Genomic DNA, 19326 nt, shown 5'->3' on the forward strand with positions numbered 1-19326 from the left:
TGGTATCGCTAAGCAAGAACTGTTTTCCTATTAGTTAAGGCCCTGTTCATATCACCATTGTAGCTTCTCTCCACAATCAAAGTCTTGATGCTGTGTCAGATCCGTTGTACAATCAATCCAAGTGGTTCTCAATACAATCTATTAAATCTGGCAGGTTTTCATTTAGGCTCCCGTTGCTGCACGATGCTCTGTTCTTGCTATCCGAAATTGAAGGAACTGCGAATAGCCTTGTTGACGGAGGGTATAGATGGAAGCCCAAACGGCAGTGTCAGCACATTGTATCTCAAGTAACTGAATATCAAAGATGTCTCCAATCTGTGTCTCTTCAGTTGTTGTAAAACTACAACTCTCAGCATGTATTATTATATTTGTGCAGGACACAGGTACAGTGCCCTGCACAAATGTAATATCACCAACATGTCACACCAAGGCGTAAGGAATGTTCTCTACAGACCATTATACACATATATTACATCACGAGGAACACATAATAGAAGAAATAAAGGTAACATATTTCAAATACGAAGATGAGAATTATATCCCTAACCAATTTTAGAGTTACAGAACCTGGCTAAAAGCAGAGTGATCACCCTGATAGGGGTGGCCACATGTCAGGAGCCTAAGGGGCCTAGTTTAGCTCTAGTTGGAGGATAGGGAAGATGTCAAATGCAGATGAAAAGAGCAATACATATAACACAGTATACGGTAGAATTGATAAACACCATACGGAATAAATGGCTACAGGTACTTAGCTGAGAGGAGTCCTCTGCCTCACCAAACACCTCAGGCAGGACAATAACCGGCGCCCACATAAAGGCGGGACTTGAATAAATACACTTCTATTATAGCTGATTGGCCAGCTGGGAAAAACACTTCCCTGCTCCTATAGGTATGGCACAATATGTGTTCCTTGTACATGTTTGATTAATTAGCTATCAGCCCACTGGAAATAAAGTTTAACGAGCAAGGCACGTTTAGGCAATGCCTTGTATAATTCATACCATTCACATACAGTGTCCCATATTCCTCTGGTGGCAACATTTTTTCTTTGAGAAATCTAAACCCCATTACTGAGTATACACAACAATTTTTATTGGGTACTGCCTCAACGTTTTTTCTCTAGTGACCTCCAAATACCTAATTTCAAGGAGTATGGGATTTCAATGGAATAGGGGATAACGTGTTGAAACCAGAATACCCCTTTAATTATGATCACCCTGTATTTTATGTCCTTTATACAGTATATTATATGGAAAGTGAAGAAATCGGTTGGATATTTCTACATAGCGAACTATGCTTTGTTCCACAAAATATACATTTTGGGACATCTAGAAAGGTGTATAATTACTCCAACACAGAGTTATATTTACAATATCCTTTTCTTTACACCAAGTTATTTGTCACATGGCTTTATTATGGTATGCAGGTTTATTTCAGCACAACTAAAAGCTTTGACTACATAGGAATGGCATTTACTGTGGCCTCTAGCCCTGGCGCAATTACAATGATTAGAAATCTAATAATAAAGCACTATGGCATGCATATTACCTGGCGAGTGATGCGGGGGAGAACACATAAGAACTACTCCTTGCCCTTCCCTTACAGAAACTGCACTTCGTACACGGCCACTAAAATTCCCGAGATCTGTGAATAAAAGAGTACAGTGTATTATATATAGGAAACGTACAACAGAAATATTAATAATATTTAATACTTATTTACAAATAAAACATTTTTACAAATGGAAATTGGACATTGGGGCAGTACTTGCGTCTTAACCCCTTGAGTGGCGGGTTTCCTACCACCCTGTCGTGCCCACCAGGGCAGGTTTTTTAAAATGGTCTAACCATTGAATTTCAACTAATTTTTCAGTTGCGTCTCAAGAGCCATAACTTTTTCATTTTTCCATTGACATGGCCATATAAGGGCTTGTTTTTTGCGGGACAAGTTGTGATTTTTTTAAACAGGGGAGAGGAAAAAAAGAAATGGGGAAAAAAGAAAAAAAGGGGCCATGTCATTAAGGGGTTAAATAATGTATTAACTTCCTTCTCTGGGTCATTATGACACATGGATACCACATGTGTGATTGTATTTTTGATTTTTTACAAAGTAAAGGGAGACAAGTGTTTTTATAATTTTTTTTATAATTTTTTAACTTTTTTTTTTATTTATTTATTTATTTTTTGTCCCTTTAGGGGACTTCCACAGGGACCCATCAGGACCCCCTGATCACTTTCCAGGGGTCTGATGGTGACAGCCCTTTACATGCTGCAGTGACAGCCCTTTACATGCTGCAGTCACATAGACTGCCTCATGTAAAGGGTTAACACAGCAGAGATCGGAGGTTTTCTCTGATCTCTGCTGTAAGAGCTGGTACCTAGCTGTCCTCTGACAGCCAAGCACTAGCTCCCCCTGCCACAGAGACCATCGGCTTGCTTCTGACAAGCCGATGGTCTCTATGGCAACCTGTAAACAAAGCAGGAGACTTAGAAGCAGGAGATTGCCGGCAGATCGGCAATATCTTCTGCTGGTTTTTCAAAGCCCTTGCTTTGTTCTCTGTGGGACTGTGCAGGCAGAGCAGACTGTCACAGCTTGTGGCATTGTGCTCTGCAGCTCCCATAGTGATACATAGCCCGGAAATCTTCCGAGCTATGTCGCTATGAGCAGTGGAGCTCGTCCCGGAAAATTTCCGGGTGTGCCACTCAAGGGGTTAAAGGTAATTGCTAGTCTTGAGTAATTAGTGAAATATTTGGGTCGGGACTTCGAAATAAAAACAGAAAATATAAAAAAATATATATATTGTGAATCAAAACAGCTGATTCTGACTTTCATTGATTTACATAGGGTTAAAAATCCTACTCATTAACAGACAGGTATGTCTTCTATGAACATGGCGCAGTTGTTAGCACTTTTGTCTTTTAGTGCTGGGTTTATTCCCAGGATCAAATTCCATCAAGGATAACATTTACATAGACTTTGAAAATCTTCATCCAGATATTGCTCTTGGTTGGATTTGAACCTACAACTTCAGTACTGCAAAGCTGCAGTGCTAACAACTGAGCCACCACACTTGTCTGCTCTGCTCCAGAGAAAGGGGGGATGAACAACAAGAATTAACAACAACTGAGCCAGCACACTTCTTTTTTCTCCCTTCTTCAGAGGAGGATGAGATGGAAAAAAGCAATAACACAAAGAGAACATACAAACTTCATGCAGATGTTGTCCATAACCAGACATGAACCTAGAACCCCAAGACTACGAGGCAACACTGCTAGCTATCAAGCTTCTTCCTTCATCTCCGAAGTAAAGATAAATTAAAACTTTTTTTTTCATGATTGTAAAAAATAAAGAATAATGAAAGTTATAAAGAAATCCATTTCCATATTCTTAATAAAGAACACAACAAAAACCCAAAACACATTTGGTACTGCCTTGTCCAAAAAAGTCAGATCTATCAAAATAATGCATTATTTATCCAGCATAGTGAACGTTGACAGAAAAATTACACAACACTAGAATTGTGATATTTTTTGCCCCCCCGTTTTCAGAAAAAATAAAAAGCAATCAAAAAGTCATATGTACTCCAAAATGGTACAATAGAAACCATAGATTGTCCTATGAAAAAAAGAACACAATTCCTCACACAACCCCATCAATAGAAAGATAAATAAAAGTCATGGCTGTCAGAAGATGGTGACTGAAACTAATTTTTTCAAAGATTTTATTTTTTAAAAGTTGTACAGCAAGAAACACTGTATAAGGGCATAGTCACACGTCCGTATATCAGCCGGGTTTTCACACCCGGCCAATATACGGTGTCCCTTTCTTCAGGGGGATGAGGCGGGCCGGGCCGGGAGCAGTGCACTGAGCTCCTGCGCACTCTCCGCCCCTCGTCACTGTTTACAATTGGAGGGGCGGATCTAAGTTCTGATCCGCCCTACCTCCTCCTATTGCAAATAGTGGCGAAGGGCGGAGAGGGATCGGAAAGAGGGCAGAGAGGGCGTGGGAGCTCAGTGCACTGCTCCTGGCCCGCCTCCTCCCCCTGCAGAAAGGGGCACTGTATATTGGCCGGGAGTGAGAATCCGGCTGATATACGGACGTGTGAATAAGCCCTAAATTTGGCATTGCCGTTATCATACTGACCCACAAAAAAAAGTTATCTTGTCTTTTTTGTCACAATGTGTGTACACCGTAAAAACGAGACCCTCCCAAGATGGCAAAATTGCAGGTCCTTTTCCATTTCACTCCACTTAGAAATGTCTAAAACATTTTTTTTAATCGTTTTATTGAAAAGTAAACAGCATGCCAAATCGATAACATTTTAGAATCACATATTAGTATTGGAGATACAATAAGAAAAACACATAAAGAACCATCTTGTCATCACAGCATATAGTGACTACTGCACAGCCCAGAGGGGAAAAATGGGAAGAAAAAGGAAGAAAATGAGAAGAGAAAAGGAGAAAAAGAGACACATATGAAAGGCATATGGCATAACAGAAGTGAAGTGAAACCACCCGGGTACCCGTTCACAGCCCACCACAGGCCCCCCTCATAGAATGATGCTCAGTTCCCAAACCCATCCCCAGCTTCCTCTTATTACTGAAATCCCCTTTGCAGAGTCGATATGGCAGAGGAAAGTAATCATGGAGGGAATAGAGTAAGCGAGGAGTCACACCATCGGCCCCATACTTTCTGAAATTTATCTGGACATTTGCGTGCCTTATAAACCAGGTTGCTGTGTAGCGGCCTTATCAGGAACAAATCTGTACCCCAAGATATACAGTTCTTGAACCCCTTGGGGGATGCTTTACTTGGTTCTGAAGACCTACATATTATTAGAGATTCAGTAGAGCTGCACTCCCCAGATAGCATAGATACTGATAAAAACTTACTTTTCCATAAATTATTTTGGAGCCTCCAGCCCGTCAAGAGTCCAATCTCTAAAATGTATAGGAACTCAACACGAGATGAACATAAACCCTCTTATATAGCTCACTAGGAATCTGAATTAAATACGACCTTCACCACAGACGAGATTAGCGACATCATATCCAGGTCTCATTCGGTTTCTTCCTCCAGTAGGTTCCAAGAACTTAAGTATAAAATCGTATCCAGATGGTACAAAACCCCAGCTCTTCTAAACAAAATAGACCCTGATTATTCTCCACTATGCTGGAGATGCTTGGATGGCATCAGATCATACTCCCATATATGGTTTTCATGCCCACTTCTACAATCCTTCTGGGCAGAAATTCAGAAGCTACTAAACGCTATCTTCAAATCTAACATTTCTCTTACCCCTGAGTCTGTTCTCCTAAACCTAGATTCCCCAGGCCTCACATCTGAATAGAAACCCATTCTCCCATTCTTCATAAATGCGGCTAAGATCTTAATTCCTAGACATTGGAGAGACAGCACCACCCCCTCCATATCGGAATGGTACAAAGAGGTGAACACAATCTGTTCCTTTGAAAGAGTCAAGGCTAATCGAGTTGGGGACCAAATGAGATTCGATAACCTCTGGAATATCTGGCTCTCCTTTATACATAGCCCATCTCCGCAACCCACTGCTACTCCTCGACCAACGAGGTCCCTATTTGACCACGTTTTAGTTTTCTATACACTATCGCTGAAGCCCCACCTGTCTTCCTCCTCTCACAGGCTATTACTCAATGTACTTTCAACAGAGCTGTCACTGTTTCATGTTCGTTATGTATCTGATTGATTATTTTATTTGTGATTATCCATTGTTTTCCCCTGATTTTTCTTTCTGTCAACCCTCCCCATTTCTTTTACCAATCAAAAATAAAGAATATATACAAAAAATAAACCAGGTTGTTGAAGGAAATTGTTGGGTTGGTGAGTTCTCTCCACAGCGCAAGGGTCTAAAACATTTTTTATGCGATATACGGTACAAAAAAAAAGACAATTGAAGAATACAACTCATTCTGCAAAAAATCAATGCTACATCTATGGAAAATTAAGAGTTAGGATTTTTTGAAAGTAGGAAGGGGAAACCAAAAATGAAAAAAGGCTGTGCTTTTAAGTGCTTAAAGGAGTGATCTGGTTTAGAAACCCATTTTCAAATACACTGTAAGAATTTCTTAGTAGGGACCTCCCATTAAGGACTTTCATTTTCCCTGCAGAAGTGTGGGTTATGTCCTACTTCTGATTACTGATGACCTATCCTCAAGATAGGTCATGAATAGCTGATTAATAGGGTTCTGCCACCAGCAACTTCCGCTAACCACCTATTCTCCTGGACCATTATGCTTATATATAGAGCTGCTGTGTTGCCATAAGGAGATACCTCCTTAGATCGTGAAGTGGCCAATTCAGTTCAATGTGACTCAGTATGCAGTACCACTCTGGGCCACAGCTTCCTACATTAGGATAGTGGGCAGGGGAAAAACTGATAGGTGGGTGTCCTAGATGGCAGACTCCCAACACCAAACAGCTGCTGATGGCCTGTCCTGGGAATAAGTCATCAATAGTTCAAAATAGGACAACCCCTTAGAAGGTCTTCATTAGTGTTGAGCAAACCAAACATGTAGAACCCTGTTTCACGTCGATACAAACCCAAACCAAGCTTTTAGCAAAGTTCCACTAGAAATAGGATTCTACTGGTTCGATTTGCTCAACACTAGTCCTGAACTGTGGTGTATAACACTGTCTAAGAACCGTAAAAGCTCTGTAGAATACTCCCAGAGTGTTATACATCGCTTTCATGGCTCTTAGACAGTGTTATACACCAGTTTTAGGGGTTTTTGTGAACTTCTGGTTCAGTTTGCACTAAAGATACCTTTACATGGTAAGACTGTGCGGCGCATAAGCACTCAACAACCTTACCAGTGACTATTGCTCCAGTGCTTTACACAGAAGCGATAGTTGTTCAATTGAATAGAGACGGAGCAGGCTAATAATTCTGGCCCGCCATTCACAGTAAACAGGCAGTTGCTAATAGATGTAGCCAAGAGTGGCTTCTGTTTGCATTGAGCAAGAAGCCACTCAACCATCATTTTATTTCAGTGATCTGAAATAGAACAATTAGCTACGGGGGCCGACGGTCACCCTAAATCGCTCACTTAAGTGATTGTTTGGGCAACTATCAGCTCACGTAAAGGTACCTTAAAGGGGTTGTCCCGCGAAACAAAGTGGGGTTATACACTTCTGTATGGCCATATTAATGCACTTTGTAATGTACATTGTGCATTAATTATGAGCCATACAGAAGTTATTCACTTACCTGTTCCGTTGCTAGCGTCCTCGTCTCCATGGTGCCGTCTAATTTTCAGCGTCTAATCGCCGGATTAGACGCGCTTGCGCAGTCCGGTCTTCTTTTCTGAATGGGGCCGCTCGTGCCGGAGAGCGGCTCCTCGTAGCTCCGCCCCGTCACGTGCCGATTCCAGCCAATCAGGAGGCTGGAATCGGCAATGGACCGCACAGAAGACCTGCGGTCCACCGAGGGAGAAGATCCCGGCGGCCATCTTCACCAGGTAAGTAAGAAGTCACCGGAGCGCGGGGATTCAGGTAAGCACTATCCGTTTTTCTTTTTTAACCCCTGCATCGGGTTTGTCTCGCGCCGAACAGGGGGGCTATTGAAAAAAAAAACCCCGTTTCGGCGCGGGACAACCCCTTTAATTTGGATCAAACCAAACTTTTTGCAAGTTTGACTAAACCGAAATTTTCAAAGTTTACTCATCACCGGTCTTCATGGTGGTTAAGGGTTCAAGCTTAGAAATTGGCTTTAAACATACAAGAGTTTATTAGAAAAGTTTTCCTTTGTACCCAAAGTCAATAGATTTGTCATTTGAATTGAAATACTAAAGAAATTTGCACAATGCATATTTCCGCAGTTTTAAAGGAAACCTCGTTTTTTTTTGTTCGGTAAGGTTGTTCTCAGCCCCACATTCATTATCAGTTATCTGTGTCATTTGAAGTTATCATTTTGTAAAAAGATAACACTGGTGTAATGAGATTAAACTGCATAATCTGCGAGCATGGTTTAGGAATCCTTATCAGTGCTATGGAGCTCCCAGGCTATTATGCGTAGATAAGAAAATGAATTAAGATACTTCTAAGATGTGGAGAAAAACAGAACATGCGATGTTGGGAGAGGTTAGAACCTATAGGAAAAGAATCGAGGCTTTTAGTTGGGCTTTTTCTTCCTATTGTTCGCGCTGATGTTTGATATATGAAATGTCCTTATTGAAGTCTAACAAGATCTGATTAATCAAGCGACTGCGTCTGAAGATTAGAAAACTTATCCAAGTAGTTACTTTTTCAAAGCAATATGGCTTTCCAAAGTATAGAAATAAATCTTCATATTATCGCTTGTGTAGATCTAGATGGCGATTCGCACAATCCATACAGCGATAAACTAAACAATTACATTTTTCCATGGACAAAGCTTGTTTTTAGTTTTTTTTTTTTTGGTTTTCATTGGCACCATATCACTTTTTGATCACTTTTATTGAATTGTTTTCTTGGAGAGAAAATAAACAAAATAGCGCTTACGACCCAGGATACAATCCATTGCACAGGTTGTTACAGATGCAGTTATACCAAATATACACCTTTTTATTCATTTTCATTTTTTTCACCTTTAAAGGGGTTGTCCCGCGCCGAAACGTTTTTTTTTTTTTTCAATAACCCCCCCCGTTCGGCGCGAGACAAACCCGATGCATGTGTTTAAAAAAAAAAAACGGATAGTACTTACCCGAATCCCCGCGCTCCGGTGACTTCTTACTTACCTTGCGAAGATGGCCGCCGGGATCTTCACCCTCGGTGCACCGCAGGTCTTCTGTGCGGTCCATTGCCGATTCCAGCCTCCTGATTGGCTGGAATCGGCACACGTGACGGGGCGGAGCTACGAGGAGCCGCTCTCCGGCACGAGCGGCCCCATTCAGAAGAAAGAAGACCGGACTGCGCAAGCGCGTCTAATTGGGCGATTAGACGCTGAAGATTAGACGGCACCATGGAGACGGGGACGCTAGCAACGGAACAGGTAAGTGAATAACTTCTGTATGGCTCATATTTAATGCACGATGTACATTATAAAGTGCATTAATATGGCCATACAGAAGTGTATACCCCAACTTTGTTTTGCGGGACAACCCCTTTAATCCCTTTCCGCTCCATGACGTACCGGTACGTCATGGAGCGGTGGGGTATGTATGAAGAGAGGTTGCGTGGCAACCTCTCTTCATACAGTGCGGGTGTCAGCTGTTTATAACAGCTGACACCCGCGGGCAATAGCCGCAATCGGCCATTCGTCCGATCGCGGCTATTAACCATTTAAATGCCAGAATTGACAGCGGCATTTAATTCCCCGAATGATGTTCAGGGGTCCTGGACGGCCCCCCTGGTGAGATCGGGGGAGCCGTGCAGGTGTCATGGCAGCAGGGGGCCTAATGAAAGGCCCCAGGGCTGCCTTACCAGACTGCCTATCAAGCCATCCCCGTGGGGTGGCTTGATAGACTGCCTGTTAAATTGCAGTATGACGTAATTCTTTAGCATTACGTCATGCTGCAGGAGCAATCAAAGCATCGCATGTTAAAGTCCCCCAGGGGGACTTCAAAGTAAAGTTAAAAAAAAAATCAATAAAGTTTTTTTAATTGTAAAAAAAAAGTTATGAAAGTTTAAATCACCCCCCTTTTGCCATATCTATTATGCAGCCGTTGCTGCATGAAGTCAGCTGTCAGTCACAGCTGGCTCCCAAACACCAAAAATTCTGCATCCTCCCTTGTGCACAGTCTCATACTTCTGCCCCATACAGCATGCTTAAAGGGCTAATACGCATTACGCTATATTGCCCCCAACCTATACCCTGTCAGCCCTTGCTATATTACACACCCTTCCTCTAAGTTGGATATCTAAAGAATTCGGTTCCACTTATAGTGTAAGCCAGCTCATTAGCTTGTTTGTTCTCCTGCTTGTTCCTGAATTTTCCATCCATGAAATCATCTATGTTTATTGGACTGCTCTCTCTGCTAACTGCCTGTCCCGACCAAGGCAGTTTATTGTATTTCCCCTCTTTTGCTAGGCCTGCCTTCTTCCTAAAGTTTATGTTCTCCTTGAGCTCAGCTAAGGCTCTTGGTTATGACTCTGTTCAAACCCTCAGGTACTACACCTTGGTTCTGTGTTGCACCAACAGCCACGCAACTGAGACTACTTCTACAAATAATGGTCTGGGGCCCCAGAATACCAGATTCCAATTGCAGGGGTAAAGGGTAAAAAACGGGGAAATATGATGCTGCCTCCAAATTTAACCCAAAAGCAAAACAGTGTGTGGCAAAACAGATCCACATCTGCTGTCTAACAAAATGTCAAAATTCTAGCTGGCTCCTGCCACCATTAGAGGGTGCAACTCATGCATTTCAATGTATAGAGCTTTCATAGAATTGAACCCCAATAGGTGGAAAGTTCAGTAGGAATTCTACTGCTTCTTTGTTATCTCCTGTTTTCTAGTCTGTTGTGGGGGGCTATGCAACAAAGAGGAGATCCATTAGAGTGGGTCTGCTAACTACTTTGCTGTTGTCCAGGCTTGTTTGGAGTTGTTCCTGCTTGGCTACCCTCTGTTTAAACATTCCTAGCTTCTGCAATATGTTGCTGGTTATAGCGGAAACAATGTGCATGTACATCCAGTATTCCTTGCATTCTAGTATCTGTTCCTAGTATAGCATGTACCTGTGGTTATGTCTAGTCCAGTCCTCACTTCCTCGCCTTGTAGTTTTTGTTTGCTTTTTACCTGTTTGCATCTATCTATATTTTGGGTCATAGGTTAGCTTTGCTCAGTTTGCTTTACTTGCCTCTGGAACTACTGCTCTCTCATTGTTTGTCAGTGTCAGTTTTTCAGAAAGGATTTCTATCAGGGGCATCTTTAGGGATACTCAAAATAGCAGTGTCTGGTGTTAGGGTCAGCATCAGGGATAGATCAAGGAAAAACTTAGGAAAGCTAGAGTTAGGGTCAATGATCGTGTCTACTCTTGTCTTGGATGATCTCTTCATCATCATCCATCTGCTTAATTATCTGATAACCATCACCATCATCCACTTGTGTCATCATCTGATTACCATCACCATTATGTTGCTGTTCTTTATCGCTTAGTTCCTATTTTTGCATTTCTGTTACTTATTAGTATTGATACGCGCTTCATATGCTCATTCAACTGTTTGGATGTCACATAAATTGGCTGTAAGTCTTAGTGGGATTTGAGTACTGGGAAAAACTATTAAAACCCAAGAAAGGTGATTGGTCATGGTGGAGTCCAGCTGTGCCATTTTGTGTCCGGCTTATGTCATCATAGGGAAATCTGAGTACTAGAAAGCTCCTTTTAATTGCATCCTAACTAGAGATGAGCGAGCATACTCCCTAAGGACAATTACTCAAGCGAGTATTGTCCTTAGCGAGTACCTGCCCGCTCGGAAGAAAAGGTTCGTGTGCCGACGCGGGTGAGCGGTGAGTTGCAGGAGTGAGAAGGGGGGCGCGAGGGGGGGGGGGAGAGAGGGAGGAGAGATCTCCCCTCCGTTCCCCCTTGCTCTCCCCCGCCACTCCCCACCCCCCACCGGCATCCGAATCTTTTCTTCCGAGCGGGCAGGTACTCGCTAAGGACAATGCTCGCTCGAGTAATTGTCCTTAGCGAGTATGCTCGCTCATCTCTAATCCTAACCCTAATTAGAGGTTTGTAGATGCAGTTTTCAGGAGTTCTCATACTTGTTTTACACCTGAGACACATTGATAAGTCTGCAATGGTCCAGGCAGAAAACATGGGCGGTATAACGAGGAGGCGTCTTTTAAGTTACAATTATTTTATCAGAACCTCTATAATTTTTGTTAACAAGACTCTTCCTGGCTGCTGATTCTGAGGTTTTATAATGATAGGTGAGAATTAAAATACAGGGTGACAGAACTGTAAGAACAATAGTCTTAATCAGAACCTTGGATTCATGACTCATTGCAGCAGCTTCTAATCCGATCCCTGATTAATCTCCGCAGGAGGTACCAACCTAATGACCTGGTATCTAAGGCTCTTACTGGTGTGCCATGAATGCTATTCCATAATACAACTTTACTTGCTAATCTTCTCTGACTCCTACTCACTCGTATAACTATGTAATCCGATATAATATTATAAATTATTCTTTGTCATCAGGACGGATGTAATATTTCTCATTGGAGAGCCCCGGGGTTAATTAAATCATTATCCAAATTACAAACACTATAGTATTTGGTACGGTTTTAACAATTTTTGTTCTTTACATTTGATGTGCACAAAAGCCATATTTAAAAAAAAAACACTATTCTACTAAAAGTAATTAAACACCTGAAAAAGAATCAAGATCAGTATTTATTTCCATATGTTAATACTTAGTGGAATCTACTTTGGTCTTGATTACATTGCATACTTACTACTAATGTCTGATACACTTCAACTGGTATTTCCCTCCATTCATCCTGGATAGAGATGAGCGAACCTACTTGTTTCGAGTAATTACTCGGTCGAGCACCGTGATTTTTGAGTACTTCCGTACTCGGGTGAAAAGATTCGGGGGCGCCGGGGGGCGGGGGGAGGTGTGGCAGAGCAGGGGGTAGCAGCGGGGGAACAGGGGGAGCTCTCTCTCTCTCCCTCTCCCCCCCCCCCCCACTCCCCGCTGCAACCCCCCACTCACCCACGGCGGCCCCCGAATCTTTTCACCCAAGTACGGAAGTACTCGAAAATCGCGGCGCTCAGGCAAAAAAGTGGCGTGGCCGAGTAGGTTCGCTCATCTCTAATCCTGGAAACATCTGGTGAGTCTGCTCAATGAAAATGGATGCTGTTCATATTTCCTGACCTGACAACCCAGTTCATCCCAAAGATGTTCAGTAGGGTTCAGGTTGGGAATTTGTGCAGGGAAGTCCAATTATGGATTTGTGACAAGGCATGTTGTCTTGTTGGAAGTATGGCCGACCATTCCCAGAGTATTGACACATTGTTGGCAGCAGAGCCAACTCTGAGCAGACCAGTCCAATTGTGGGACATCCATATCCTCATTGATGCTCTCCCATTTGACGCTCTCATCCTGTTGGATGTCTGTGTGACCAGGGTTGATGGACCAAGCTAGTCTATAAATAATTACATCGCTTTCTGGGACTTCAGGCGAGGCAGACTGTCCTCAATAGGGGCAGCCCGATTATGCCAGGTAAGTCACTCTCGATTATTCCTTTAGTGCTCATATATATTCCATACTTCCTGATCTTAGGAGCGCCATCTTTGCTGATTGTATCATTCAGTGCTTCACTTTCTTATGGGAAACACTGAATGATTAGTGTTTAAACTACCCGACAAGTGAACAAACCGACACTAATTTTTATGCCAGCTGAAACTAAACGACAAAAGGGAACCTCTCAATTCTTGTTCGTTATTCATTCATTAGCTTGAGTTTAAACTGAACGATTATCATTCACTTTTGTTCATTTGAACTCATTTGTGAGCGAGAATTGTTTCATGTAAATGCATCTTAAGTAGCAACCAAATAGCAATCAAGTGCTGCTAATTAAATGCACATAATTAATTCATCATCAGCAAGTGTGTTAGCTTCCATAAAAGCAAAAATGTTGGCAGTTTGCTGGTATGGAGCCTTCAGGTAAGTGTTAATACAATACCAAAGGGAAGGGCATAAGTAGTGATCTTAGAGAAGCATTTACCATGTTTCCCCCAAAATAAGACCTACCCTGATAATAAGCCCTACCTTGATTTTCAGGAAGGGGCTTGAAATAAATGCCCTCCCACAAACATAAGCCCTAGCTACACTAGGCAAAAAATGCAATACTCACCTCGCAGCCGACACCTGTGTCCCCAGCAATGGTCTCCCTGGCAGTGTGGTACGCTGCTCTGTAATCCTCCTCACTGTCATTTGTCTCCGGTAAACGGGGCTTTGAATTCCCCTGCCTCCAGCTAGTAAGCACTGTGATTGGATCAAGTAGCCAACATCTGTGTCCCCTGCTATGAACTCCCCGGTGGTGTGGCAGGCTGCTCTGTAATCCTGCCCACTGTCGTCTGTCTCTGGTAAACAGGGCTTTGAATTCCCCCGCCTCCAGCAAGTAAGCGCTATGATTGGTTCGAGTGCCAGCCAATGACCAGAGATTACAGAGAGGATACTGATCCTCCTCGACCTTTCCGCAGCGTTTGACACTGTTGACCACAAACTCCTCCTCAGTATGCTTCGCTCTATTGGCCTAAAGGACATTGCTCTCTCCTGGTTCTCCTCCTACCTATCTGACCGCTCTTTCAGTGTCTCCTTTTCTGGCTCTACCTCCCCTCCTCTTCCTCTTGCTGTTGGGGTCCTCGGCCTCCTTCTTTTCTCTATCTACACAGCCCCTATTGGTCAAACCATCAGGAGTTTTGGCCTCCAATACCACCTGTATGCTGACGACACCCAGCTATACACCTCTTCCCGTGACATCTCTGCACCTTTTTCCAAAACATCACTAACTGCCTGTCTGCTGTCTCTAACACCATGTCCTCTCTCTACCTAAAACTAAACCTCTCCAAAACTGACTTACTGGTATTTCCACCCTCCACTAACCGACCTCATCCTGACATCTCCATCTCGGTGTGTGGCGCCACCATAACTCCTAGACAACATGCCCGCTGCCTTGGGGTCATATTTGACTCTGATCTCTCTTTTACCCCCGAACATGTCAGCTGCACCTCAAGAACATCGCAAGAATCCACTCTTTTCTCACTGTGGACACGTTAAAAACTCTTACTGTCACCCTCATCCACTCCCGGCTCGATTATTGCAACTCGTTGCTGATCGGCCTCCCCTGCACCAGACTCTACCCTCTCCAATCCATCCTGAATGCGGCAGCCAGGCTCATCTTCCTGTCCAGCCGCTACTCGGACGCCTCTGCCCTGTGCCGGTCACTGCACTGGCTGTCCGTTAAATACAAAATTCAATTTATACTCACTACCTTCATCCACAAAGCCCTCCACAGTGCAGCGCCACCCTATATCGCCTCCCTCATCTCAATCCATCAACCAGCCCGGGCTCTCCGCTCTGCTAATGAAACCAGAGTGAGCGCCCCTTTAATTCGAACTTCTCATTCCCGCCTCCAAGACTTCTCCAGAGCAGAAACCGGTCCTCTGGAACGCACTTTCAAAGGCTACCCGAGCAATCCAGGACTCGCAGAACTTCAGGCGTGCTCTAAAAACGCACCTCTTCAGGGAGGCATACCGCATTCCCTAAACAAACCCCTCTGTACTCCGCCTGATAACATGCTCCCTGACCTACTGACTGCAATCCCTGCTAGCCATCATAAACCGCTCCTGCAGTCACACCGTTTCTGCCGTCACACGGCTAAATGTCTGACCATTGTTTATGTGTATAACATCGCTCACACTTCGCCATACCTCGCACATCTCCAGCCCCTTTACCTTCTGTATCACCCCATTATCTGTAGTATATAAGCTCGTTGGAGCAGGACCCTCACCCCTATTGTATCAATCAACTAATTACTACATGTAACCGTGGTTCTGTAATGTTTGTATTTTGTCTTTCTGTATCCCCCTGTCTATGTAAGCGCTGCGGAATATGTTGGCGCTATACAAATAAAGTTTATTATTTTTATTATTATTACAGTGGGGAGGATTACAGAGCAGCCTGCAGCACCACCGGGGAGACCATCGCTGTGGACACAAACGCCGACTGTGAGGTGTGTATACGCCCTTTCCCCCCTTCCCGAAAATAAGACACTGTGCCTCTTTTGAGGCAAAATTTAATATAAGACAGTGCCTTATTTTTGGGAAAGCATGGTATTGCTGCCTATCAATTCGGGAAGGGTTATAAGAAAAATTGCTACATCTCAGACACATTGCTACAAGAGCTACATCTCAGACACTAAAGGCCTCAGTTGGCATGTTAAATGTTCAAAAGGTTTTACTTAATGTTTCTCATTACTGTATATTCATATCACCTATATTTTATTATCAAACCCCCGATAAGATCCCTAAATATATTTAGAGCCTCGTTTTAATATAGTCAGACACCGGACCTCTACTTCATTCAAATCAGGGCAAAAAATAATATTCTGTCTCCAGACCAGATTATATATTTAGCTTTTGGGCACCACTGCACTGGGTCCTTATGCCATCCAGCATAAGCATATTGTATGCCCCACCACTTACTATGCCTGGATATTAGATAGCATTAGGGCCCAGTGCAGAAGTGCCCAGAGCTGAACACAAGCCAGGGCAAGAAGAGTACTTTGCCTTTTTGTCTCCCTGTCTGGCAACAGGGCAGAAACTATATATTGCGGAGTGAGGAAAGCTAAAAATAGGGTGACTCCCTGTAAAACCAGACAAGTTGGCATGTCTGCTATACAGGTAAAGTAGTCTCTAAATAACTCAAGGCAAAGACAAGAAAAAACCTCTTAAACAAGAACATCTAATCAATGAATACAAAGTCAAGTTCTGAACATGGTGATTATAATGGGATATCAGCCAAAGAGCTGTCCACATAAGATGAGGAGCTTCAAGATGGTGAAAAGCAGATGTTTTATGCAAATGAGGCTACAAATACTGGGAATGCTTATTAGCATATAAATGAGTTAGGTTTCGTAGACACATAGCAAGTTCATTCATACTGATATAATATGCAAGAACGTAATTTGACCATCCCCAACCAGCCAACCCATCACTAAATAGATCTCTTTATACTATCGCTGGAAAGATTATAGTTAAAAGCGGGCTGAAATTTAAAGTCAGCCCTTATATAATGCTAACTTCTGAACGGTTTGCTGGGAATCTCACTTTTGTAATGCACACAGTCTCCTCATCCCCAATGCAAAGTCTGTAATTGGGCCACCAGCTGCTATGAGCCATTCATACTACTGATGTCATCTTGTGTGGGATCTTTGTGAGGGATCTTTGACCTCCTCAGGCATGAGGATTCAGGTGCAACTGCTACCTCTACAGCTCCACCTCTCCCCAGAGACCTCAGAAAGATTAGCAAAGTCCTTATAAATACATAATAGATTAAAAAAATAGTGATAATGATAAGGATAGCAATCAGAAGGGATGTTGGCAGTTGAGCGTGACCCTTATCACGGGAACACGACACATAGAAAATTCCCTAAAAAATCAATTTGTCCCTTAATATTTTTTCTTTCTTTGAACCTATTTTGTTTCATATTGAAATTTAAATTGAGACATATATAAAAAAATCTCTATGCATCCTAGGAGATCATCCTTGTCCCCCTTCTCACTGTCCTGTGTATGGTTGCAAACAGAGGCGTAACTTGAAGCTCCTGGGCCCCGATGCAAATCCTGTAACAGGGCCCCCAACTATAATGCTTTACTCATAGCACTGGGTTCTCTATATGGAGAAGAGAGGCCTTATGGGCCCCCTAAGGCTCCTGGGCCCGGGTGCAACCGCATCCCCTGCATCCTCTATAGTTACGCCCTTGGTTGCAAAACAACCGACTGCAGCAGGAGCCTCCCCCACTCTGCCCTGTCTCTAGTAGACACAAACATAGTTAAACGGGATTGTGAAAACACTTAAAGATATCTCCAATCCATAGAATAGGGGATGACTTTCTGATCATTGGGTTCGCAACTACTGGGACCCCCACTGATCAGAAAGTTATCACCTCTTCTGTTGTTATGGGATATCTTTCAATGTTAGCATAATCTCTTTGTCTGGGACACCCAAATACAAAAGTTGAGTTCAAATGCTCAACTATATTTAGCAGTCCACTGAAATGAATGGAGTGGTGACTGCAGCTTCATCCATGTGGGGACTTTGGGAATTACGTTTTCATGGAGGTCCCATGGGCTGGAGCTCACTGTTCAGAAATATATCCTTTATCCTAAAGATAGGGGATAACTTTCAGTGTTGGCACAACCTCTTTAAAGGAGTTGTCTGGGTTTGAACTATTGATGTATCCTCAGAATAGGTCATCAATGGTTGATCAACAGGGGTCCATAACTCGAGACCTCCAGCGATCAACTGTTATCAGTTTTGCTGTCAGTTTGTATGAAGCTGAAAGCTGATAATTCCATACACATCGCATATACCCGTTTGGTATTAAATTTAGTAGAAACTGTGTATACACTACCAATGTGTTCTCTGCAGGATTTCGTTCGGATTGTTTCAGGCAAATACAAGAATTCCCACAGACTGAAAACAGGTGGACATTTTTGGCATCTTTTTACTCCTATCATTCACATCATTTCTAGGTTTAGTGCTCCTCTAATAAAGTTGTCTGCTTGCTTTATTCAGAAACAGTGCTATTCAGGTCCAGTTGGCCCTCAATGGCTCCCATTGCTTTTGGAACGTGATATTAGTTCATAGTATGGTAAGCTGCCTCCACCTCCCAGTTTCAAGCATCACATCAGTCATTGACACCGGGTGGTGGAGACCGCTCAATTGACAATGGACTATGATTGGGTTCTGAAAGTAGGAAGAGCTATTGAGGATGAACTGGGTGGAGAGGCTAAAGCAAGAAAAAAACTGTGGATGAATCAGTGGAGAAGAGGCTGTAAAGGAATACAATTCTTTTCATTGGTCATGATGGGTCTTCTTTACGATAACTAGGGTTAAGTGCAGTAGGTTTCTCTCCAATCTTAAAATCCCAGACGACACATTATGCCAAATACCATTTTTTTCTGTGCCACAATCATCTAATTGGACGTAGAAGAGACAGGAAATGACAGTTTTGGCTGAAGATCCTGACAGATTAGTTATGAAAAACTGAATGAGGCCGAAGAACCTTCATCAGCCCATATATTAATTCAGGGACATTGGTTCTTCCAGTGTGTAAGCTGGAGTCCCAGCTGCTTGTTATCATACGTTCTCAACCTAATATACAGGTTCTCAGTTGTAGGGACCATTCTGCACCTGGATACGTACAGATGGAATATGGTTCAGTGAGGCATTTGTCATGACCTACAAAACAAGCATGATGTGCAGTAATGTGAAGGAATAATCATGCTCATTCATATTGGAATGTAGCTAGATGCATCCAGATTGGTCGATAATTCATAGAACAGGTGCTTGAATGCTTTATTTATCACGACGTTGCCCCATTTGTATAATAGACACATTCTTATTGCCCATTAGCTTCAATCTTCAGCTTTTTTTTACCACTTACTGAAACATAATTGTTTATTGTTTTCTATAGTTTTATATATTTTATCCTTCCGGTGTAATCACCATCGCTACTGTAGTTACTGTGCCAATAAATATAGATATTGCACATTTGCCAATTGAATTTGCGACCTGGCAGGAAAATTAGAAAAAAGTTATATAAAATAACATATAAGAAGCCAAGGTCAAGAC

General features: G+C 42.8%; 1 protein-coding gene across 1 annotated transcript in view; it reads right to left on the reverse strand.

Annotated features, from left to right (window-relative positions):
- The window catches only part of CNTN5 (contactin 5), an 802468-nt gene that overhangs the window by 445361 nt on the left and 337781 nt on the right, over positions 1–19326 (reverse strand). Inside the window, exon 6 of the mRNA XM_066586592.1 lies at positions 1549–1644. Within this exon, the coding sequence (XP_066442689.1) occupies positions 1549–1644 (96 nt within the window). The remainder of the gene's footprint in view (positions 1–1548; positions 1645–19326) is intronic.

This window comes from Eleutherodactylus coqui, chromosome 1 (genome assembly GCF_035609145.1).
Source record: "Eleutherodactylus coqui strain aEleCoq1 chromosome 1, aEleCoq1.hap1, whole genome shotgun sequence".
In the NCBI taxonomy this organism is placed as follows: Eukaryota; Metazoa; Chordata; class Amphibia; order Anura; family Eleutherodactylidae; genus Eleutherodactylus; species Eleutherodactylus coqui.